This window comes from Gouania willdenowi, chromosome 5 (assembly GCF_900634775.1).
Source record: "Gouania willdenowi chromosome 5, fGouWil2.1, whole genome shotgun sequence".
In the NCBI taxonomy this organism is placed as follows: Eukaryota; Metazoa; Chordata; class Actinopteri; order Blenniiformes; family Gobiesocidae; genus Gouania; species Gouania willdenowi.
Window position 1 is genome coordinate 15,418,825 of NC_041048.1, and position 25,995 is coordinate 15,444,819.

Here is a 25,995-nt window from a genome sequence, read left to right on the forward strand (position 1 = left end):
TAATGACCCGACTCACTAACTGACTGTGTGATTTTAGCTTTAATACATCTTCTCCATGGGAACAAGTTCTGTGATGTACCATTATACAACATAATGTTTATTTCGAGCCCTAATTTAATGTGAATGTATCCTTTTTTACTAAATCCTTTAAATATAACTATCCATCCTCAATTTACACTAATAAACATACATTTTTTTATGCAATGAAGTGGCTTCAAACTGAATTTCAATAATAACATAATAATAATAATAATAATAATATCCATGGCACCATAGTGTGTCACGTCATTGAGGATCAAAATGAAGCACATGCTGTAAAGGAATCCTAAGGATCACATAGTCCAGTTATTGTCACATGACCTAGAAGGTGATCCCTGTTGTTGTACATTAAAGAGCAAATGTCATATCCACCTTTTTTCTATAAGAATTAAGAGTTATTTCAACAATTTCAGATTACAAACGTCTGCCGTCATGGGATATAAGAAGTGGGAAATGGATTTTAATTGAATTTTTGTATTTGGAGGGGCTGAGATATCTACAACTGAATTAGTTGGTCATTTAAAAATGTTTCATGTTTTTTCTATCATTTTTACTTTCTCGAGCGGGCCGAATTGGATGCTCAAAAGGGCCGGATTTGGCCCCTGGGCTTTAAGTTTGACACGTGACTTAACGCGAGTTGGCTCTACCTCCCCAAATGTATTCTTTACCTTCAAAATCGTCACTGCTTTTGGTTTAAAGGGTAAAGCCTTAAAGTAGTAGTGTTGTGTTTGCTATTTACTCTTAACAAAACAGCGCAATTGTGTAAGCTACTGTTAGATACAAAGAAAATATCTCCCTGTTTCTCAAATATTTTAACAAGTGAACATTTATATTGTGTTTTCCAAGCAATTTACCAACATTTCCTTTTAGCACTTTGTTTACTGGATGCTACTGTTGCCACATCCTTAAATGTCATGCAGTAGCAAACACATTTTCTACTTATGCACTTACTAAACAGAAAAGAGAGAGAGAAATCACCCAAACACACAATAAAAATATAAAAAGTAATCTCTGTATTCATATAACATGTTATTCTTCGATATTGGCTTTTTTTTCAGAAACTCTAAACCTTATAATTCTTCATTTTCAATCATTGGCATTTGGATACTAAGCTTATTTACACCTAAGCACTGCAGTCAGTGAGCGTCTGCCAAAAGAAAGGTACTAAGATAAATGTATGTGTAATTGATTGCATGTTGATTAGTGAACGTTGTTTTGTGAGCGTACAGCATGCATAACATGAGAGTCATGATCTGTTGTGATTTATTTTTTACCCTTGTATGTATGAGCATGTGTAAATGCTTTTATAATCTGCAGTCATGCTTAATTTCATTAAAAAAGTTGAGCAGAATTAAAGTCAGTCTTTCTCCATTTTTTTTTCATGCAGCTTACATTTTGTAACTTTTAGTGTTTTTTTGTAACCCCGCTGGCAGATCTGAGAGCAAATGTAAACGCTTTCACGCTGCTTGTGCTTATGTCATGCTCACCTCTAATCAAGGAGACATTTGCCCTCCATCTTTATACTGTAAAGCAGTGGTTCTCAAACTTTTTTGGCTCCAGTACCCCCATTCTCTGACTTTTGAATCCAAGTACCCCTTTTGTCCAACTACCATTTTTTTCTCGGACTTCTGTGAAAAACAATTATAGAGCATAATGATGGAGGGAATGAATGATAACACACATTTTAAAGAATCTAATTTTGTAAATTGTCATGTCCTCTACCTCTGGCATCTCCTGAATTGGTCCGTTGGCACCATCTGGTGGTCTCCATTCATCACTGTCCGGACTACTCACCTCTGATCATCAGGATTGCTTCCAGCTGCGGCGGGGAGTGGTCTCCCCACCTGCAAGTATTCACACCACTACTTAAGACATCGGCAGACCACAAACCAACGCCAAACCATAAACAGTGTTCACTTTGACCCTCTCTGCCGCTGGGATCTCTCCTGCCTCCTTCCCACCTGCAACTACCATCACCTCTGAAATCCCTAAGCTCACTCCACCCTTCAGCTGGTTCTTCCCCACTCCTGTGCCAGGCTCCGTCGTTTCTTCCGTGTTGGCTGCAGCTCGAGCGTCTCCGTGTTCCTGCCCATTTGGGGTTCAGAGGTTTTCTTTGTTAGTTTAGCCCATTCTGAGTTTATGCCTTTAGACCTAGGATTTTGTTTGTTCGTCAGTAGTTTCCTGATCGTTTTTATTTAATCTTAGTATTAGGTCTCCCTCAGTTTGCTCAGCACTTCTTTAGTTTCTCCACCACCCCACTTAGGGCGCTGGTAGGTTTTCTGTTATATTCTGTTTATGGAATAAATCATTTAATTGTATCTGTGCCTCCTGTTGTGTTGTCTGCGCTTGAGCCTCAGTTCAGTCCCGTGACAGTATGGTTTGGCCATAATGAGCTCAGCAGACCGCACTACAGATGAGGCCTCAGCCGCTCATCATGCTGTAGTTAGTCATGAAGCGATTCTAGGCCGGCATGAGGAGCTACTCAAGACTCTCGTGTCTAGCGTTAAAGCTCTAATCAGCCAAATGTCTCACCTGACTGGTCAGCAGTCCGTGTTAGCATCTTCACTAGCTGCGTCAGGTTGCCAGCCTACCCCCATTAATGCCCCCGAGACGACGGTTGTAGGTTCTCCCTCTGCTCTGGCCACAGTAGGCCGTGAACCCACGGTTCCGGTTCCTGAGCGCTATGCTGGAGATCTCGGCTCGTGCCAGGCCTTCCTGACTCAGGTTTCACTTGTCTTTGAGTTACAACCGACCTCCTACGCGTCCGATAGGGCTAAAATCGCATATCTAATTGGCCTTCTACGAGGGCCTGCACGGGACTGGGGAACAGCTGTGTGGGAGAAACAGGGGGAGATCTGCACCTCCTACTCCCGCTTCTCTGCAGACATGAGGCGCGTCTTCGATCACCCAGTTCGGGGGCGAGACGCTGGAGATCGCCTCATGGCCCTGAGGCAGGGGGTCCGCAGTGTTGCAGAGTACTCCGTGGAATTCCAGGCCCTTGCAGCTACCAGTGGGTTCAACGATCCGGCCCTCCAGAGGTCATTCTATGGGGGACTGTCCGAGGCTCTGAAAGATGAACTCGCCACCAAGGAGGAGGTGGGCAGCCTGGAGGCCCTAATCTCCCTCGCCATCCGGCTTGACAATCGCTTGAGGGAGAGGCGCAGAGAGCGCTCACACTGGAGGGACTCTGCACCCTCCCGCCGACTGAGTCCCACTCTCCAGCCTGCTACGCCCACACCGTGCCCTGAGGCTGCCTCCGAGGTCATGGAGGCACTTCATTGCTTCCTGCCCCAAGGGACCAGCAAAAAAGAGGGCTCACTCGTGACAGGGAGTCTACGAGTGAGTCGGACTGCTTCCACCTCCCCTCATCTGCTACAGCTACCCGCTACACTCAGCTACCAGAACCAATCACTTTCTGTGACCGTGCTGGTGGATTCTGGGGCCGAGGAGAACTTCCTGGACTCGGCCCTCGCCAGGCAGCTCCACATCCCGTCAATGCCACTGGATTCTCCCGTAGAGGCCCGTTCTCTCAACGGCCTCCCCCTGGCCACGATCCGCCGGAAGACAGTTCCTGTTACCCTCCGGTTAGCAGGTAACCATCACGAAACACTAACTTTTCACTTGCTGGAGCATTCTCGCCCACAGTTGGTGCTGGGGCACCCCTGGTTGATTAAACATAACCCCTCTATTGACTGGTGCGGCAGCCAGGTTAAGTCCTGGAGTACTGGGTGTCATGCTAACTGTCTCCGTTCAGCCCCATCCCCTGCTCCTGTAAATCCCAGGCCAGATCCTCGGCCTCCAGACCTGTCCGGCGTTCCTGAGGTTTACCATGACCTAGTTCCAGTCTTCAGTAAGGAGGATGCCCTATCCTTGCCTCCTCACCGGCCCTACGACTGTGCCATTGAGCTCCTGCCTGGAGCCACCTTGCCCTCTGGCCGTCTGTACAACCTCTCTAAACCCGAGCAGGCTGCCATGGAGACATACATCAGGGACGCCCTGGCAGCAGGTATCATTCGGCCCTCCACTTCTCCGGTAGGTGCGGGATTCTTTTTTGTAAATAAGAAGGACGGGTCCCTGCGACCCTGTATTGACTTTCGGGGCCTAAATAATATAACCGTGAAGAACAAGTACCCTCTACCTCTGATAAACTCTGCCTTCACCCTTCTCCACGGGGCCAAAGTGTTCTCCAAACTAGACCTGAGAAATGCTTATCATTTAGTGAGAATAAGAGAGGGAGATGAGTGGAAGACGGGTTTTAATACCCCCCTGGGACACTTTGAGTACTTAGTAATGCCCTTTGGCCTCACGAATGCTCCCGCCGTCTTCCAGAACCTGGTTAACGATGTGCTCCGGGATATGATCAACCGCTTTGTGTTTGTCTACATAGACGATATCCTGATTTATTCCAGAGACCAGGAGGAACACGTCCGCCATGTCCGCTTGGTTTTGGAGCGCCTGTGGAAGAACCGCCTTTTTGCTAAAGCGGAGAAGTGTGAGTTTCACATTACTACTGTATCATTCTTGGGTTTTGTCATCTCCCCAGGACGTGTGATGATGGACCCGGCCAAGCTATCGGCTGTCTCCGAGTGGCCCCAGCCAGAGACCCGGAAACAGTTACAGCATTTTTTGGGCTTCGCTAACTTTTACCGCCGCTTCATCCGTGATTATAGTAGGGTGGCAGCCCCTCTCACAGCCCTGACCTCCACCTCAATTCCCTTCCAGTGGACCCCCAAGGCCGAGCAAGCATTCCAGTCCCTCAAGGTACGCTTTACCTCTGCTCCTATCCTTGTTCAGCCAGATCCCCACCTTCAGTTTGTGGTCGAGGTGGATGCATCTGACTCCGGGGTTGGGGCCGTACTCTCCCAGAGGACCCCATCTGACCAAAAGCTGCATCCCTGTGCCTTCTTCTCTCGCCGCCTGACCCCAGCAGAACGGAACTACGATGTGGGGAACCGGGAACTGCTGGCGGTCAAGCTCGCTCTAGAGGAGTGGCGTCACTGGCTGGAGGGGGCAGAGCACCCATTCATTGTCTGGACAGACCATAAAAACTTGGAGTACATTCGTTCAGCCAGGAGATTGAACTCTCGGCAGGCCCGCTGGGCGCTGTTTTTTGGTCGCTTCCAGTTTTCCCTCACGTATCGCCCGGGGTCCCGTAACATCAAGCCGGATGCCCTGTCTCGTCAGTTCTCCTGCGACGAACCCTCTGGTGACCCTGAATCTATCCTTCCCCCTGCTCGTCTTGTCGCCTCTTTAACCTGGCAAGTGGAGGATCAGGTCCGTCAAGCACAGTCCCAACAACCAATCCCAGGTAACTGCCCGCCTAATGTTCTCTATGTTCCTGAGTCTGTGCGTACCCAGGTGCTCCAGTGGGCTCATACCTCTCGCTTCGCCTGCCACCCTGGGGGCTTCCGGACCACAGCCATCCTTCGGCAGAGGTTTTGGTGGCCCTCTCTCGAAAGGGACACTCGGGACTTTGTCGCCACTTGCCCCACCTGCTCCCGGGGCAAGACCCCTTCCAGACCCAGCTCGGGTCTCCTTCAACCACTCCCGGTGCCCTCTCGGCCTTGGTCACACATCGCTGTGGATTTCGTCACGGGGCTACCCCCTTCTGGAGGTAACACGGTCATCCTCACCATTGTTGATCGTTTTTCCAAAGCAGCACACTTCGTCGCCCTTCCCAAACTCCCCTCAGCCAGGGAGACGGCATCCCTCCTAGTTGACCACGTCTTCCGGTTGCATGGGATACCAGCAGACATTGTCTCGGACCGTGGTCCACAGTTCATCTCCGGAGTCTGGAAGGCCTTCTGCGCTGCCCTAGGGGCCACCCTCAGTCTCACCTCTGGCTTTCACCCCCAGTCTAATGGCCAAGCGGAGCGGGCCAATCAGTCTCTGGAGACGTACCTCCGGTGTCTGGTCTCCTCCAACCCCACTGCCTGGGTTGAGCATCTGGCCTGGGTGGAGTATGCACACAATTCACAAATAAACTCTTCTCTGGGGATGTCTCCTTTTCAGTGCTCCCTCGGCTACCAACCTCCGTTGTTCCCCTCCCAGGAACAAGAACTCTCCGTTCCCTCTGTTCAAGCCTTCGTCAGCCAGATCAAAAGGGTCTGGGACAGGGCCAGGGCCGGACTTATACAATCAACTGAGAGGATGGAGCGGCAGGCCAACCGCCGTCGCTGCCCGGCACCAACCTACTCTGTGGGCCAACGAGTCTGGTTGAGGGCCAAGGACCTCCCTCTGAAGGTCGAATCTAGAAAGCTGGCACCCCGGTTCATCGGTCCCTTCCCCGTGGAGAGGATCATCAGTCCGACAGCGGTACGTCTCACCCTTCCCAGAACTTTGAAAATTCACCCCACGTTCCATGTCTCGCAGGTCAGGCCCGCCAGGGACTCCCCCCTGGCTCCTCCTGTTCCCCCCCCCCCTCCTCCCAGGATGGTGGATGACTCGCCCGCCTACTCGGTTCGGCGCTTGCTGGATGTCCGCCGCAGGGGTCGCGGCCTCCAGTTTCTCGTGGACTGGGAGGGTTACGGGCCTGAGGAGAGGAGCTGGGTCCCCCGCAGTCAGATCCTTTGCCCTGACCTAATCAGGGATCTCAAGCGGCGGCGTCCTGAACGTTTTGGTCGTGCGCCTGGAGGCGCACGTAGGAGGGGGGGTACTGTCATGTCCTCTACCTCTGGCATCTCCTGAATTGGTCCGTTGGCACCATCTGGTGGTCTCCATTCATCACTGTCCGGACTACTCACCTCTGATCATCAGGATTGCTTCCAGCTGCGGCGGGGAGTGGTCTCCCCACCTGCAAGTATTCACACCACTACTTAAGACATCGGCAGACCACAAACCAACGCCAAACCATAAACAGTGTTCACTTTGACCCTCTCTGCCGCTGGGATCTCTCCTGCCTCCTTCCCACCTGCAACTACCATCACCTCTGAAATCCCTAAGCTCACTCCACCCTTCAGCTGGTTCTTCCCCACTCCTGTGCCAGGCTCCGTCGTTTCTTCCGTGTTGGCTGCAGCTCGAGCGTCTCCGTGTTCCTGCCCATTTGGGGTTCAGAGGTTTTCTTTGTTAGTTTAGCCCATTCTGAGTTTATGCCTTTAGACCTAGGATTTTGTTTGTTCGTCAGTAGTTTCCTGATCGTTTTTATTTAATCTTAGTATTAGGTCTCCCTCAGTTTGCTCAGCACTTCTTTAGTTTCTCCACCACCCCACTTAGGGCGCTGGTAGGTTTTCTGTTATATTCTGTTTATGGAATAAATCATTTAATTGTATCTGTGCCTCCTGTTGTGTTGTCTGCGCTTGAGCCTCAGTTCAGTCCCGTGACATAAATAAGTAGAATTAAACAGTAATTAGTGCTTCCTGGATAGTATTATTTCTATAGTTGTGGTCATTTACAGTAATCTGCCTCCTGACGTGGGACCAAGACTGTTTCATGTATTTTCAGTTCATGTTGTTGTTTGTTTCATTATTCAATAGATTTTTCTCTTATTTTGTATGTTGTTGGTATTATTTAAATTATTCTCTCTCAGTGTGTGTGTTTTTGGTGTTGTTTGGTTGCTTCTTATGTCGTCCTGTATGTTTCTCTGTTATTTTTGTGTATTTTGTGAATTTATCCCTCATTTATTGTGTCTTTGTTGTCGTTTTGTGTGTTTCTGGTAATAGTGGGTATTTTTCTCTCTTAGTGCATGTATTTTTGGTGTCATTTTGTGTATTTTGTTGTTGTTTGTTTTTTCTTTTTAATATTATTATTTTTACGATTATAAGTTTTAACTAAAAATAAACATAAAAATCCCCATATTTTGTAAGCTTATATTTGATAATTTTCCATTGCAGAGAGAGAGAGAGAGTACCTTGGGGTACACGTATCCCCATTTGAGAAACACTGCTGTAGAGCTTTGCTCCGCCTTTCCATTCAGACGAATGTACCTGATGGCAGATGCACCGTGTGACTAAATAGCCACATATTTCTGTGCACTTTCACAATTTCTGTTTGACATTCTAAAATATGTAGCTGCTCTTTCTTACAAGCATTAACACAATCAGCATATAGATGGGTTTCCACTCCCATGATCTCCTGCGCGCGTTGCCATCTTGTATGGCTTTGTAACCTTAGCAGGTAACCCAAGTCACTGATTTTACATTACGTCATTGAAAAGCTACGATTCTTGCGATTGAAGCCATATAAACCATGTAACGATCTAACAACCAAAGTTATCAATGCTTCTGTCAGATCAATCAAAAAGTACAGTAATATGGGCAGTAATGCTGCTTGCCTTGGTTGCTAACTGCCATAAAACTATACAGAAGAAGAAGAAGTAGTACAGTAATATGTCATCTTACCTTTGAAGCCTCATATTGACCAGGTAAAAAACAATATTCCAGCAAAAACGATCCTGTTAGCTTGTCAAAGGTCCACACACACCTGTCACTATACACACACCTCCAAAGACTTGCTTTCATTTCATCCAATGTGTCGGCACTTACACTGTTCACCAGATAGTTTACAATGTCTGGATACAAAACGGCCGGGAACGTATCTGCGTCGGACACCCTTTCTCCTTTCCCGATCTCGTACAGATCTTTGTTTTCGATTTCACTCAACTTCTGTAAATACCTGCAAGTTGCATTCAAACTATCTCTGTAGATTGTTTGTTTATTTCGGCTATTATTAAAGCTTCGGGGACAAAAATGCATCATGTAAACAATGAAAGCTGCCACACAAAATGGGGGACTACGGAATTGTAGAAAATCCGTGACATCATTGGAAACCCATTTATAATGGGGTTGTGTTGAAGAAAAAGGTGTAAATGTACCTTTTAGGGTTATTTATTCTTGCTAGGAGGACTGGGAAACATTGTGTGTACATATATATATATAGTGACACACATATATATATATATATATGTGTGTCATCTCACTCATCACACGCTGTTCTGACTGCACGCCCAACCTGAGCGTAACGTTGCGCAATCATGACAGCGGAACAAACTACAAAACAGTAACCTGGCTGCAGTGCAACGGTGGTTGCAGATGTGCGTCCTGCTGTCGCAACAACATGGGGAAATGTAAATTTAATGAAAATTGCCTGTCCAATGAAGAGTCATCTTGTGTGTTTTGAGTGATTTTGATTATTTTAGTATGTTTATATGTGTATTTTACTGTCATTTTGTGTGTTTACTTTGGGGGCCGCCAGTTGCACGTCTGCACTAGACACTGGGAGGTTTTTTTTTACCATAACCCTATGTAATTGATGTGAAGTTGGTCTTAAATTTATTTTCATATGCCATTAAAAAGTCTTAAAAAGACTTGAGGTTAATTTGACCGAAGCTCTATGAACCCTATTTTAGAAGAACTGTGTTTAGATCCTACTTGTGCAATAAACATTTAATTTGCCTGATAATACATCAAGGGTTTATGACCAGAGTCAGTTATCTTCTGTGGCATTCCAAAGAACCATTAGGAGTGGAGTTAGCATTTGCTATTGTGAGATTTCAGAGTAAAAGCAGCTGCCTTTTTCTTTTATTGCACCACAATGGCACTTCAGCACAATGCTGGCAATCTATTGTGGAAATGTTGTGTTTCTTTGGGTAACAGATAGGTAACAGCTTGTGTCCTCCGCATTCAACATATCTTCAAACAAGCAAGGAAGATTTGGTAGTAAGCTGCAATGAGTGGGGAAAAAAACTGCAAAGGAGAGTTTTAACATTATTTTGTAATGGGGGTGAGGGGATTATGAAAGAGAAACAAAAGGCCTGGATTATCATAGAACGAGCTGCACACACAGCCTATGCAAACTGTGCTTTGGATCACAGTACAAAGACGGCGTTTCCTACCCATCCATACACATCCTCTGTTAGACCACAACACCCAGCTGCCAGTGAAGAACTAACCAGGGACCTGGAATTAACTGTCATTATTTCCCCTAATTGTGGACTTTCACATTGTTGTTTTACTCTGAAGAGAAGAAACTATTCTTCGTAGCTACTCTTTGAACATTCTATGTCATTTCACTCGCTCCTTTCAGTTAAATGTGCAACAGCGCAAGAAATAACATTTCATAGCCACTCAAGCTTTTACGGAAGACTTCTGCTGCGTGAAATCAATAAGAATTTTATTTTTTACTTGGTTTGTATTGTGACAATGTTGTTGAAGTTAATACTCAGTTAAAATAAGGGGAGAAAGTTTAAGGTCAGTAAACCGAGACCAGTGGAAAGAAATAAAGTATGCCATCTGATGGCAGGATAAAACACACAGAAGAGATAAAAGAACAGAGTAAGAAGTAAGAATTGTGATTCTCGCAGTGGCAATGACAGTGGGAGGAGAAGTGAAAGTGAGTTTTGCTGTGACGTTTTTAAAATTCTAGAGGGGAATGTCCCTCCATCTGTTATTGTGGGGATGGTTCTGACTCAGTGATTCCTATGATTGGCCTTAATCCCGGTCGGGCAGAGGAGACAGAATGAAGTGCTTAAAGGAGACTGCTCTCACTCTGACAGGCTCCACTGGCTGCTGTTGCTTCTTCTGTTGCTCCTGGTTGACTGACTGCTGCCCCCTGATGGAATAACTGCTGCCCCACCGTAATCGTCACGAGAGTTACATTGAGCAGCTGAAATGCAGTCAAGGCGTCTCTGATGTTTGATCAGTTTATTTGTTACACAAGCCTTTGTCTTTGAATGTCATTTGTCATCGACTCCAATGTATCAGCAAAAGCGGATGCTGGGACCACTATGGGAACTTTGAGGTACTGCAATTTCATTATGTGAGGGAAAAGAAAGAGATTCAAAGATTCACATCTGCTGAGGAGGGTGCCATTATCCCTGTGATTTCTATTAGAGCTGTGAATCGATAATTATAATAAATAATTACATCTTGTGAACTGAATTAATTGTAAAGGGCACACTGAATTGTAAACTTAATGCACAGATTGTTGTTTTTATTCTGAAACAGTTTCATTTATTAAAGACAGAAAGACAGAAAGAAAATAACTTTGAGAGGACAGTGACTGACATAAATTTAGCACGTCTTCGCACTCTTGCTTGCATTTTCATTAAATTGCAATTTGTAACTAATTGCTGCTACTACTACTCCCTGTCTTGTACCATACTTTTTTAATCATTTTTTTTCTTTTTAATTATACATTTTCCAATAAACTTTTTTTTAAAAATTCAGTAAAAATTTTTTTAAATAATTTTTACTGAATTCATTTAAAAAGAAAACGTTTACGTTATGATAGTCTCGGATCCTGTCTATGTGAAATATTAATGGTATGACCTGTGTCTTTAGCACCTCCCGAGTTTGATTGTCATCATTCACAGTAGCCTGGACAAGGATTGTGTATTTCAATAAAGGTCTCACTTCGCTTCATTAATCACTCAGAGAAGGTTAAATGACCTTGGTGAAGTCATTTCACAGTCTTTTGGTCTCCAAGGTGACAAAAACGTTTTCAGTAAGTGAGCTAAGGAGTCATTTGAAGCATGTTGGAGTGCTTGATTCAAAGCTGCAATCACATGTACAGTCTGTCATTTTTTTTTAAGGGATCTCATCGCTCTCTCTCTCTCTCTCTCTCTCTCTCTCTCTCTCTCTCTCTCTCTCTCTCTCTCACACACACACACTGGGATTGTTTGAAGTGTCTCTCCAAGATCATAGAGATGACGGTGTTGATTGCCCTTTTAGGTAATGCTCAGTGAAAGAGCCTAATGGTAGAGCGATGGTGCAGGTGTCTTCCCCCTCATCACAGGATTATAATTTCTGTGCTTTGCGGTTTTGTTCTCGCTGCTAGAAATGCTTCAACATGGAATTAGGGATGCTACCGAAAGGTTCTTATACAGAGGTGTCTACTCGTTTTTGTAAATGCTCAGATACCACAAACATTACTGTAGCCTCAACAAAATGGATTGTATCTATTAATGAGGCAGTTTTAGTTTCAAAAAGCAATGTCAGCAGCTCTGTAAATACATCTGCTTATGTTCCAAATAATGTTACATGTCAAAATAATAATTACAATGCATTGGATTTCCTATTTTTTTTTATTTATTTCATTTCATTAAAAAACAAATTTTTAGGGAGGGATGGGAGATATGTACTGTATATGATTGACCACATCCTTTTACCCAGTATGTAAAAAACTATTACCTGTATCCTGTACCTACAATATAGTGTAAACTATGGGAACATTTATCACAAAAAAAGGAAGAAAAAAAACAACGCAGTCCATAGAGACATGGGTTGGAAACCGGAGGGTGGCCGGTTCAAGTCCCAATGCGGACCAAAATACAGAAGTTGTTCTGGTAGCTGGAGAGGTGCCAGGGCACTTCTCGAGCACTGTCGAGGTGCTCTTGAGCAAGGCATCAAACCCCAACACTGCTCTGGTGCGCTCCCTTCATTGTGGAAGCAGCCCCACTCTGACATCTCTCCATTGATGCATGTTCACAGGTCCTGTTTGTGCATGTGTGTGATTCGGGCTTGTGTGTGTGAGAAGCATGTCCCTAAAAATAACAGAGTGTAGCATAATTTCCCTTCAGGGATTAGTAAAGTAATTAAAATTAAAAAAAAAAATACAAATTTAAAAATTAGGACATTTCTACTTGCATTAAACTGTCCCCGACTGACAAAATCTTCAAAATCTAACCCAACAGTTATGAATATCAGTTTTATTAGATTTAAAAAAATAAATAAAAATTATAATCCAAAAAGGTGCAGTCCACGACTTTCAGATCCCTCTCTCCCCTCCCTCCTCTCTGCTCTCTTGCCCTGCCTCCAAACTTTCCAAAGTCCCTCCCTCAGAGGAGCTAACAAGCTAACATTAGCCAGACAGCAACATCACAGTAATATAACATGCTCTGTTAAAAGCATGTTACTGCAGCACTTCTCTCTCTCAATGTGCACACACCTCAGCAGCAGCAACAACTCAGCGTCACTTACAGCAGCCACACGGAGGTTGCTGCGCGCACATGAACAACACATGCACTACAGAGTTCTAGTGTAACAATTACAAATCAAATATAATGTAAAACAAGCAGCAGTAATTACCTTTCAAGCAGAAAAGTTGCTAATTCCATCTTCTACTCCTCCAGACCATACACTTTAAAAAAGATGGTGCTCTAGCTCCAGGAACGGGGCGGGGCCTGTGAGCAACAGCTGTCAGACAGCCCATCAAACACAATCCTGGCCCTGATTGGTTCTTTTTGCTCAGTCGCGGTGCATTCTGGCAGTCTGCCAAAGGCTGCAGGAGCAGCAGGAGGGACTCAATGAGTCAAAAAGTCACTTTTATAAGAGTTGCAGACTGCACCTTTAAATAACACTGATTATTGTCACCTGTAACATTTGCTGCAACCTATAAAATCTGCCATCACATGACATGCCACCATGGGTTGTTTATGGTTCTCGACCTTGCCTGAGGGTTGGATGACAAATAGCTGTTATATGATGCTATTGTGTCAAGGTTGTGCGTACAGTACGGCCATAGCATTGTCTTATGTTGACTGTGTTTGTATTGCTTCCTCTGTTGCAGTATATTTTGTGTATTGATATATCCCTGCTCCCCTCTTTGCCACATCCTTCACCCTGATTCCTGTTCATACATCCAGGCCAACACAAAGGAAGAAAAACACACGTAATGACACAGCAGTGTTTTCAAAGCATGGGAACAATATTAAGCTGCTGTGGGGAGATAACGGTATGGCCCGCTGGCAATGTTGGGCTTTCAAGGAAAATGGGAGATGGAATACAAGAGAAAATACTCATGTTTTGAATGAAAAAAATAAATAAACAGCTTTTAAGAGAGATAATTAGATTTTCTGAAAGGACAAAGTAAAGTTTCTTTATAAAAAAAAAAATCAAAAATCAAAGCATGTACACTATTACTTGGTTCATTAGGTACATTTCCTTTCCTACTTCAACCAGTGACTCATAGATTGATAGATCAGAGAATTTCAATGACTGTTAAACAGGTACAATCTTCATACACAACTAGACTATGTGGGTGTGGTCAGAAGATCTTTTATTATTATGTTGGGCTGCACTCCAGGAAAAATGCATTGTTGATACTAGTAGGGCCTCTTATCTGTGAGCTAGAAGGGCCCACTTTGCACCCCCTAGAATGAACAAAGTGGCTTGTTATGTATATTTAAATATTCTATATGTTACCGTTTTTTCAAGGCAGTATAAGTGTGACTGTCGGCGAGCAGCATGCAGAAAAAAATCGGGGGTAGGGGAAATTAAATAGCTCCAAGTATATTTGGTGTTTAATAATGTCCTCAAAATGTTTATCTGAGTCTCCTCGACCATTTAAAGCTAGTTTTTTGTAAATTAGATTATTTAGTTGGTCAACAGAGGTCAAAAGGTCACCGATTTGCAAGGTTGCTTAATATTGGTCACTCCTTTGTGAATTCAACTAAAAACCAATGATAACATGCAATATTCTTCTGATAATACTTGGAATTATTTATTTTAGATCAGATTTGACAATTATAAATGACCCATTATATAGAATATTTAAATGTACATAATAAGCTTCCAGAAAAAAAATTCACTTTGTTAATTCTAGGGGGGTGCAAGGCAGGCCCTCCTAGCCCACGGACTACTGACTAGTTTTGGCAAGATTTGAGCTGACTGAAATATCCAATACAATTATTACATAAGATTTTAATTCATTAATCCCTAATAAATGTTTTTTTTGTATGGTGTGGGGATATTTAGTATGTTATTAAATACATCAAATTAGGGAAATGAATGAAGAATTTGAAGCCTCTAGAACAGAGCATACATTTCTTTGCATTTTTAGTTTCATGGTATTGTGTACTGCTGTCCTCCCCAAGCTGTAAAAAGACTGGAATATAATTTGAGATGTGCTTGATTGGAAAACTCAGAATCATTATCTCTAACTAGAGCTGATTCTAGGAACAACATCCTACAACTTAGTCTGGATAAGTGATGTCTTATTAACAGCTAAGATACTGCAAGGGAACCTCAAACTCCCAGACCTCTGGTAGAGGAACATCTTCCACCGAAGAGTAGGGGAAAGGACAAAAGGGAATAAGATTTTTTATTTATCAAAGTCTCAGTTATTCACTTTCCTTGTTTTTGTACATTATATTATGTACTGTATATATACCCTATGGCCTCATGTATCAAAAAGAGCCTGATGATGTTTTTCTAAGGGTTGTGTGAAGTTGTTGAAGGTAAAGCCATTGTTCGGTTAAAAGGTGAAGAAGAAGGTGGTGGGTTTATATCAGTATAGCTTCAACTATAATGAGAGTTTTGAGTTTGAGTTCTATAGCTGATTAAAAGAAAAACTCTCCTGTGGTTCAGGATTGTTTCTTTTGCTGTGGCTTGACAGAATAATGAGCTCTCATTGTATAGCAGTGGTCAAAATAGGGCTTGTGTTTTCATGCTGCTAATCATAAAGATCGGTGACAACGCATCACCCCTCTAGAGGTCTGGAAAAACCTCCATACTAAGGTACAAGTGGGAACGATTTAAAAAAACAAAAAAAAGGGTGGGAATGTAGTAATAATGCATACATTTTAAATAGCGCTTTTTGGGACACTCAAAGTCGCTTTACAGACTTAAGGGATTATTCTTTTACTTCACACTTAGTGGTGGTAAGCTACTGTTGTAGCCACAGCTGCCCTGGGGCAGACTGACAGAAGCGAGGCTCACACACTACATTCATTCTAGACAATGTGGGTGAAGTACCTTGCCCAAGCACACAATGACAGATACCACTAGGGTGACTGCCATTCCACTGTGGCACCTGGAATTCTCTGTGGTCTCCCATCCACCTACTAACCAGGCCCAGACCTGCTTATCTTCCGAGATCTAACGGGATTGGGCAATGGCAGAATGGTATGGCCACATAAATAAAGTAAAATAACGTAAATAAACGAAGCCGTAACCAGGGTAACATTAGGGAGAAGAAATATCCTAATTCTGTCTATAATATTGTGGTTTTTTTTTCCTTTTCAGAAACTGGCCAAGGAGGCAGAGGCACTTCAGAAGGATCATGTTTGGCAAGACGGTGTCACGGTAAAGCACAGAGCTCCTGCTCTTCTTTCTCGACCAAGACTCCAGTGTTACTTTGTCTTTCTGAAAAAACTGGTTACTATATAACATGTCATTTTCCTGTTTCAAGTTTTTTTTCTAGTTCTAGTTCTAGAAAATGTTAAGTTTAAAACATTAGAATGTAGTCTGAACAGCATCACAGAGACATTGTGGTAGCCAACAGAGAGTAGGGCTGCGTCCGAATAATCCCTCCTATCTCCTTTACTATCCACTGTTCCTTAACCCCTGGAAGTGTGGCCATGATAAAGAGCATCCAAGTTCTCTTTAAGCTCAGGAAAATAGGCTCAATGCTTCATGTTTTACCTCCTTCAGCCTAGGAAACACTGATGCATCCTTTACCAAAGGAGACGAGATAATGCTGACCCACAATTCCTTACGGCGACAACATTTAAAGGGAAAGGCACACCCAAGTGCTCACGGAAACTCACGATAAGTAGATTATTACGTCACTTAGTTGAAGTGCGTTTGATTGTCGAAACAAACATGATCGCCTTTCCCCAACTCCTTTCCTAACACCTTTCCTTTACCCTGTGACGTCATCCACTGGGTTTTGGAAAAGTGGATAGGAAAGGAGATAGGAGGGACTCTTCAGATGCAGCCATAAGACTCTTGGATGTCTGTACAATGCATAAAGGCTCACTGTTGGGGTTGCTAATTCATGTTGCTGTATGTGATATAAAAGCTTTTTAGTCTGTTTTGCTCCACAGGCCGTGGTTACTTGAGCACTACACGCTGTTATTGTTGACCTTTAAAACACTTGAGAATTGCTCTTTAAATCGGAAAAAAAAAAAAAAAAAAGCATTTTTTACTTCAACTGGTGTGTTCGTGAGAAGGACTCAGAAATTCAAAAATGGTTAAATGTCTCACAAGAATACATTTAGAATGACTCCCCTCTCTCTGTCTGACTCCCTCACGTACATACACACACAGAGACACGCATACTCCCCACTGACATATCCTCTGTCTCCTGCGAGACAAGCTTGCTGTCATGGTACACTACCCACAAATAGATTTTGAACCCCCCTGTCCTCAGGGATATTTGAGAAAAAGCTTAACTGATTTCCTACAAATAATTGTTAGTCTGCTAACTCCATTTTTTATTCATGGTTGCTTTCACTCTCAACATAAAGTCTTGCATCGAACCAGTCCTTCTCCCCCACAAATGGTGCTTCCTTGCTGGTCTACAGTACAGTGGTTCTGGTTCCTTCATCAGATGCTTGCACTCCGGAGCTCTCCAAATCCTCTCAGTTATGTGTGGCCATCCAAGAAGTGGAGCCTAGGTCCCAGTGACCACACACGGCACACCTGTTTATAACTGTCCATTAAAGCTTCAATGCCTCTTCAAGTGGAAAAGCCAGTAGACTTTTTAATCTAATCGTCCTCTATACTTCTCTCTACCTACCTTTTCTCTTTAACTCCATCTGCCTAGCATCCATAAAGCCTCATGCCTGCCATTTTACTTTCTTCACTTCACATGCAATCGCCTTTTCCATATCACTTTGCTTTTTCTAATCAGCAATATGCCATATTGTTGCAATACAACTAAGGAATCAGAATAGTGGTATTAATAATGTATTGAGTTGATTTCATTTACATTTATAATCAAGCCAGGTGATGAAGCTCAGCAGGGGCAACCATGAAACCATTAGAATATATTGCAAAGAGGTGTGTGCATGAGTGCATCCTTAAGTGGGGTGAAGTGTGTAGATATATTCTTACAAGAAGACTTTTTCCTGTTTGTAGAATTTTCGCTTGCCTAATTTGTCTTTGGGTGAACACTCTGCTGACGGACAGTCTAATTAGATTTGGCCTGTCAGCAGAGCCTTTTGGCCTATGAAGAAAACTGCAGCCCATCCTAAAAATAATGGGTGGACTTGTCTTAAAGAGAATAGTTTTTAGAGTGAAAGAGAGCCATCAATAGAATTTTATGTGTTTGTGCTCTGTAGTGGAGGTTTGTGTTCACCGAAGAGTAAGTATCAATATCTATACTAAAGGCAGGTTCAGCGCCTGGCCCATCCCATCTGTTCCACCAAACCAATGACATCATAGAAGCTCAATGACACGCCTGTTCCTCTCAGCGTCTGCCATTGCAGCTGTTACTATAGCAATAGGAGGACCTACACACCCTTCTCCCTCCTTTTTTCTCCCCCCACGTGCACGTTTGAGCATTGACTGCAGAGCTCATTTCTGGCCAACTGCTGGACATTATTGATGTCAAAATGTTGATCATAACAACTGTTGAGATGGCCGTTTAGGGTTTTAAATCCATTCGAATGAAATGATGTGTGAAATGGACATTAAAGTGTTGGATTGTTGCTTTCTCAAGGTCAGGTTTTTTGTTCGTGTGTGACATGCGACTATTGTGTTGACAATAATGTCATCACACGGCCACTCTGTCGATTCTGAGCTGTTTTGAAATCTCAAAGAGACAAAAAAAGCCACGGCCCATCCAATTATCTCAACTCCTTTCTGCTTTGTGGAGAGAAAACTCTCAGCTAAAGAGGAAAGCACTGTGATGCCCATGTCTTCTTGATCATCGAACCATTGAGCATTACATCTATCTGTGGCTTGTAGAGACTGTTTTTAAATACTCTGCTATAGAGAGAGTGAGGAGCTGTATTTCTCTGAGGAACATTATTAATTGGGTGTTTGTAATTTGAAAGTAGTCCAAACAATCTACAGACTAGTGACTTTCTCACCTGGACTTCTGAGTAGCAGCTTTAGCAACTGTTCTCATCAGTCTCATCTGGTAAAAAATAGACAAACATTAACATTTTAGGGCTTAAGTGAAAGCTTTTGCAATGATAATAAGTTGGTGATCGTCCTAGAAGTTTCCATGTGTCAACTTTGGGTTTTCTCTCTGTCCTAGAGATCTACCTCTAAGAACTTTGTTATAATTTGAAAAGTAACACTCTAATCTTATCAGAAGTGTAACTTTCAATGTCTTTGAGAGTTGTCGGAGCTTGGCCAGCACCTCATTGGCGTAGTGGCTTATTGCTCTTCTGCCAACAAACTACTCTCCACAATTACTTCCTCCAACGTTTCTGGTATGAAGAAATGTGTGACCTTGCATAATGGAAACTAGTGGCTTGTCTTGGCAATTAGGAAAAACCTTTATAGTGTGCTTGGATCCATCTTTAATGCACAATAGCTTCTGCCTGACCACTACCTATTTATAGATCTTCCCTGATATGAGCACAGTAACTGGATTACCTGACAGAGATCTCTGAAACACAGGTAATTGCTGTATAGTTATGTGGAAAACAGTTTTATAACTCTAATGATTGTTTTGTTTGTTTTTCAATCACTGAGACCACTAAAAATAGTATTTTATTTTTATACCTTTATCTCATTCTTCTTTAGTGTTTGGGCTGCGCAAAAAATGTATTTAATCGATTTATTAAATTTGTAGATGAAAACGATTTTGATTTTGCAGATTTGAATTTAAAAAAAAAAGAAAAAAAAATATGTACATTTTTTTTCCAACTGTCCTTGTGGGTTACCGTAGCGCGATGTGAGCCAGACCCCTCTTTGTTTACATTTGTTTACCCTCTGAGTAGGCTAAATGTGTGCCACAGGCATGTTTAATTTTTCATTCGCACTATACTGAGATGCTAAATGAAGTTTATTATTTTTTTAATTCTAATGTTAAAGAATATGTAGTTATCTGATTTAATAAAGTTGCACTTTTGACAATATATCTGATGTCTGCAGTCATTTTTAAGTGCATTTAAAAAAAAAAAAAAAAATTGAAAATTGAATCTAAACTTTTTTTTCTTTAAAAAATCTGAGATTTTTTTTTTAGGAGAAATTGCCCCACCCTATTTAGTGTTTGACAAGTAGTGCATCATTCTCACTGACAAAAGGAAATCTGTATTGTTGGGAATTTGGGAACTGAGTACATTCTATGTAATGAGTAATTGAGTAATGTATATAATTACTAATAATTAGAGTAAGTGACTGCAACACTTATCCGCACTATTGTAACATTCGGTAAATATTATGACCGATATGATTCCAGGCCATTATCTCCCATCATTGTATTGATGACCATAGTCACACTGCACGCTGGAGCTGAGATACATGATTGGATGAAAGGAGGGTTGGAAATTGTAGTGATTGGAGGAAGACATGTCTTTTCATTCAGATTGTGATATGGCAGCTGCTGTATGTTGGAAATGCATTAGGACTAATAGCTGTGTCATTAGGAGAGAGAGAAAGTCTCTTGATGGGTTGCTATAATGAAACCAGCAAGAGAGGGTGACAAAAAAACATGTCAAGGGGGAGAAAAGAGGTGAAAGTGAGAAGGCAAGTGAATAAAGGAAGAAGGTATATAAGAGACTGAGAAAACGGGAAACAGAGATGGAGCCATCTTCCAGACCATTTACTGCAATCATCTCTAATCAATCAAGCCTTTCATCATGGGACAATACATTCTTTTCTCTTGCTCGCTGTGCTTTTTTCTCTGCAGCTGCACTAAGACCTCAGAACCAGAATATACATATATATTTTTATGGTGTTTGACAGTCTTAATATAAGATTTTGTCATTTAAATGTAAAATGTTAACTACTAGGGATGTAAAAAAAATCGTGAGGCAGTTAAAAATCGGTTCAAAGGTGTCACAGTTCACATCGATACTCTAAAATTGAATCGCAGTACTTTTAATTATTATTAGTATTATTTTTTTAAGCAAAGGGCGCTATCTATTTAGAATTTGAAATTCCAGACGCACCACCGTGTTTTAAATCAGAAGAGTGGAAGCATTTTGGCTTCCCCAAGACAAAATGAAAGAAGTGAGAAAGAAAGAACATGTGAAATCCAAGGTAAGAGAGGAAAGGGAGAAACAAGAGAGAGAGAATGAAAGCCATAGTTTGTGTTTATATTATTTCTTTGATATGGGATTTGTTTTAAAGTCCAGTTGTTAAGGCACAAAATACATTTTCAGTTGCACTTTTAAAAAGAAAAGGAACTATTATCTTCTTCATGTGTACTATTTCTTTATTTATTTTACATTTTGGTTTATTTTTAGATTGCATAGTTTATTAAGGGATTCATTGGACAAAGAAAGATAAAAGAAAATAGTACAGTATTATTTTTATTTACGAAGAAGAAAACAATTTATATTTTTCAGTCATCATTTGTCTACAGTCTCATTTTGTAAAAAAAAAAATGTGAGAGAATTGTGATGTGAATCCAGTATCGTGAATCGAATTGTATTGGGTGTTGAGTGAATCGTTACATCCTTATTATCTACACCTTGTTACAGTTCTGTATACAAAACTTATATTTTTTCATTCTGGCCGCTAAAGGTTGTCATAAAAATCTGCTAAATCAAGATCAAACCTAAATTAAAGCTATTTTACTATTGCATACAATATAGACCTTGTGATTTATACATTTTTGACTTTGAATAAAAAAAAAATTGTGAATATTAGCAAAAAACAACTAAAAAACAAACAAACTGCTGACCAATTAAGGCAGGAACATGATATGTTCACATCAGATCAATGTTACAAAATGAGCAACTCCTTTTTTTTCAATTTTAACCAGTTTGTTCCTCTTTGAAATATGATATATTACATTGGTAGGTACAATATTTACCTTTTAGACTGCTTATAGTATTAAGTATTAAACCATGGAATATTAATCATTGCAGATTGTACTTTCAGGAGAGGAAATAATTCTAATTTTAATTTATTTCTAACTACACCACCTCCTCTTATGATATATTTACAAAATATGATTTTAAGTGTGATTCTGTCACATATTGTGTGGAACACCACAAGAACCAAAACTCATAAGCATAATTGTTGCAAGGTTGGAATTTTGCTACGAGTTTTTTTAAATGCCTGGAGCCTATTCTAAACCCTGATAAGCATTGCCATACTGTATAATCAGAAAAAAAACTGTATTCATTTTTATTTTAAGTACGTTTCTTTTCCTTTTTCCCCCTTTTTTTTGCTTTGCAGTCTGCAGAGCAAGTAATTCAAATCAGAGTATAAACAGCGTTATCGCCAAATCCTGATCCAAGAAACGGACTTCCATATGCTGGAAGGGAGGAAAATTCCAGCACATTTTTGATTCCTTTAATAGAGTCTCCGCTGTTACCAGTTATCTGGTGGTGTGGCTGCTTCAATGGAAACCAGAGCTTTGCATGCAATACGGGCTGGTATAACTGATATTGACAAAAAAAAGAAGCCTATTTAAAAAGTGTATCAGATGTGGGCTTATACTCACAGTGAGTATTTGTTATGGCATCATTTTTATGTAAACACAAGACATTCCTCTGCCTTCCTGTTACTTTTAATAAACAGCCGCGCTGCTCACTTCACTGCCTGGACTTCACGTTGCTGTGGTTACGGAGGCGTTGGTAATATTAGCTTATTGATTGCCGGCTGCTGTAATTTGTTTAAGTGGTACTTACCAAGGTATAAAATTTATCTTCAACTTCTTTCCTCTTTTGTCTGAACTACTTAACATTCTATCCTTCTCTTCTTTTCTACATTTTATGCTTAAAAAGTTTCTCCTTGCTTCATGAGATACTCATTAAAGAAAACCCAGAACTGGATAGAATGCTGTAGATAGAAGATATGGATGGATATATGTTGAGAAAGAAAATGGAGGCCTGAACCTTAACGTCTGTAATACCTACCCCTTTATGTTTTTTTTATTTTACTTTATTTCTAATCAATAGCGTATCCTCTCAATACAAGGCTCTCTATTGTATGCCTGATTAATAGCCTAGTTTGAAAATATGTAACCACAAAGGTTAGATTTAAACAATGAATTTCTTGATGCTGTTGTTTGGAAGGAAAAAGCATTACCCAACACTATGATGTCAGTCAATTTCCCTTGTTGTTTTTCCTGTTGTATTGTTCAACTGAACCTAGCAGCAAATAGATGATTACTATATTTTATCCCACAGTGGGGAAATTCACATGTTACAGCAGCCAAAGACACAAAGAGCAACCAAGCAAGAAAGCCAAATACAAATACACAAAGTAAAAATTAAAGGAAATAATAAAGAATCAAATATATAACAGACATTGTTCAAGATAACAGTACAGAACATATATGAATAAGCGATAAGTGGGGTTTTACACCGAGTACTGAGTAATATTGCACATAAAAAATCTAGTTATTCCACTAAATACCTTTAAATCAGTAGTACGATGAACCTTGATGTGCATGAGAACATTGCAGGGAATACATGGAAACATTTATTCATCTATTTTAAGACAAAACATCATTGTTAGTTACTATTTAAGGTAAAGAAAAATAGTTTTGTTTTTTTTTAAACAAGTTTATGATTAAACACAATGAAGGGTCTGTTCACACATATAAACAGGGTCTGCTAAATATCTTGCGGGGTACTTATGATATAATGAAAGGGTACCCCTTCATTTAAGGAAAAACTAGTGGGGCACATGGAACTAAAAAGAGTAACTGGTTATCACTCAATGTTTGCTGCATAGTTGGTTATGCTGTAGCTTACAGCTTTTTTAGATTTTTTTTTTACTGTTTACTTGGTAGGGATGTGGACCTTTGGGTGTCTCATGATTCAATTCTTAGGGTCACGATTCGATTCAAATCGATTCTCTTTTTAACCAATTCTCGATAAAAATAAACTGATTCCAATGATGTAATCACACCAAGGCAAATAAAAAGAAATAACTTGCATAAATCAAATTCTCTAAATGAAAGCTTAGGCCAGCTACTCCTTTCTTCCAGAAGTAAGCCTCAACTCTCAGTGACTACAAGAATAAGTTCAAGGTATACAAAAAAAATGGTAATTATTCAGCTCCTCCTCAGCTCTTATGCACACATGCTCCTCCTTTTGTTTTGTTTTATATTCTGTATATATATATATATATATATACTGTATAACTGCTTTCAACCTGTACTTCATCTGTTTTTTGTTGTCGTTTTGGTTTTGTGTTTCAACTTGTATTGTTTGACTTCCAAAAAAACAAAAACAAACAAAAAAATGCGTATGATTAGAATCGCAATTCTTAAGTGAATCGATTTTTTTTCCCGCACACCTTTTACTTGGTGAGCAAAGTCAGTTTTGCCCTAGAAACCTGTGCATAGATATTCTAAAGCGGGGTAGCCATTTTCATCTGAATGTACAAATCGTTGTAAGGGACAGCAAGGCATCTGATGGAGATGATTGCAGGGTTGAAAATAACAGGTTGCTTTTTGCAGTTACTGATTGATGATTGGACAATCTTAGCTGTGCTGAAAAGAAGGGACGGGTACTGACTCTTTCGACTAGCAGATATGGTTAAAAACACCTCGAAAATGAGATGCTTTATTCAGCACTTCAGGAAAAGTAGAACATAAAACATTTGCCTGAAATAAAACTAGTTTCCAAGCTGAGTGAAAGGGAAGTTAGTGGTCTGGAACAACCTACAGCTTGCGTAGAATATTTGGGTGCTTCTTTTGCCATGAAATGTTAGCTGTGGATATTGTGTTTTCCTTATCAAATCCCTTCGGAATGCCACAATAGCCTTATTATTGCAATGGACTGTAGATCTGATTTGTCTGTATTTGGTGTTACAACCCCTTTCCTTTCCCTCTGCGGTGATAATCAGATTGTAGACTTGTTTAGCCTGCATTTGTCATGTTGGATAGGTTTTTTATCTGCTCTGTGTCCATCCAGGGTAATGATGGTATCAGCATCAAAACATGTTCCTCCATGGAACCTTGTCAGCCAACAATGAGAGCAGCATTACCCCAAGTGTAGCAGAAAAAAGCCTTCCCTTCTTATCACAGGATTAGAATATTCACAGACTGATTTACTTTTACTGAGGGAGGAGCGTCAGGTGCCGCAAGGAGAAAATTGCAGATCAGAGATGGAGAAAGGAAAGAGTATTGAACAGAATGAGACAGGGAGAGAAGAGAAACATATGAATGTGTGACCAGCAGGATAATCCAAGCTGGCTCCCTGGGGTGAGATTTGTAGTGTTGCTGACTCATCGCAAGAAGATTGTGGGTTAAAGGTTCAGGTTTTCCTGTGCAAAGCTCAAATGTTCCTAGCAATGCTTAAAGCTGCTGGAGAAATCCATAGTGTAAGCCTAAGATAAAGATAAAGATAACCTTTATTAGTCCATCAAAGATCAATAAACCGAAGATTAGTCCTTTAGAAAAAATATGTAATAGATTGAAATTACCACTCAAAAGTCTGTTTTATTATATTATTCCACTTTAAACACTTTCTTATTGATATTGTTGAAAAAGTTGCATTAATTGCATTGTGGGATGTGGAGTCCCATTTTTTTTACTTCATTCTTAACGTGATTTTTTTGCGTTTGCCTCCAAAGTGACTTCCCAACACATTTCTGGTGTTTTCACAGACTGAAGGTTGTGGCAAAACGATTTTTCTGACCTACATGTAAATATCTGAATTCTGCCGAAATGTAATGTGTAATTAATTTAAGTCAACTTTTGAGTGTCAATTTCAACCTTTTACTTTTTTCTTTTGAGAAAATGATCTTTGATCTATTGATCTAGACCAGTGAGGTGAATTCACTGGAGATACCGGAAACAAACTTTTGTTTGAATTGCTGTCCTCGTCTTGTGAAGAAACACAAGAAATTCTGTCCAAAACGTGAGTGCTATGTTTATTCAAATGTCTAAAATGACCATAGAAATAAATGTGTGTTGACCTGTTAACCTCTATTAATTAGCTGGCCCCAGCACCATGTGACCCTGACTTGTTTTTCTAAAAGATGAATTGATTTAATGAAGAAAATGAATGTTGAATCAACCCAAATATTACATATGCTACCACACATTAGTTAAGGATAGATTTCTTGCTTAAAATAAACATCTCTCCTCCTTATTTAATTCAGTGCTTCTTACTGTTGGGGGCCCGTCGTTTTGAAAGTCTTTGATGTT

General features: G+C 41.1%; 1 protein-coding gene and 1 pseudogene across 3 annotated transcripts in view; one reads left to right on the plus strand and one right to left on the minus strand.

Moving 5' to 3' along the window:
• Positions 1-25,995, plus strand: part of cacna2d2a (calcium channel, voltage-dependent, alpha 2/delta subunit 2a) — a 236,788-nt gene that overhangs the window by 103,575 nt on the left and 107,218 nt on the right. For all 3 annotated transcript variants that reach the window (XM_028447748.1, XM_028447747.1, XM_028447746.1), the window contains exon 4: positions 15,999-16,058. In XM_028447748.1, the coding sequence (XP_028303549.1) occupies positions 15,999-16,058 (60 nt within the window). The remainder of the gene's footprint in view (positions 1-15,998; positions 16,059-25,995) is intronic.
• On the minus strand, positions 15,775-15,892 carry LOC114464148 (uncharacterized; annotated as a pseudogene).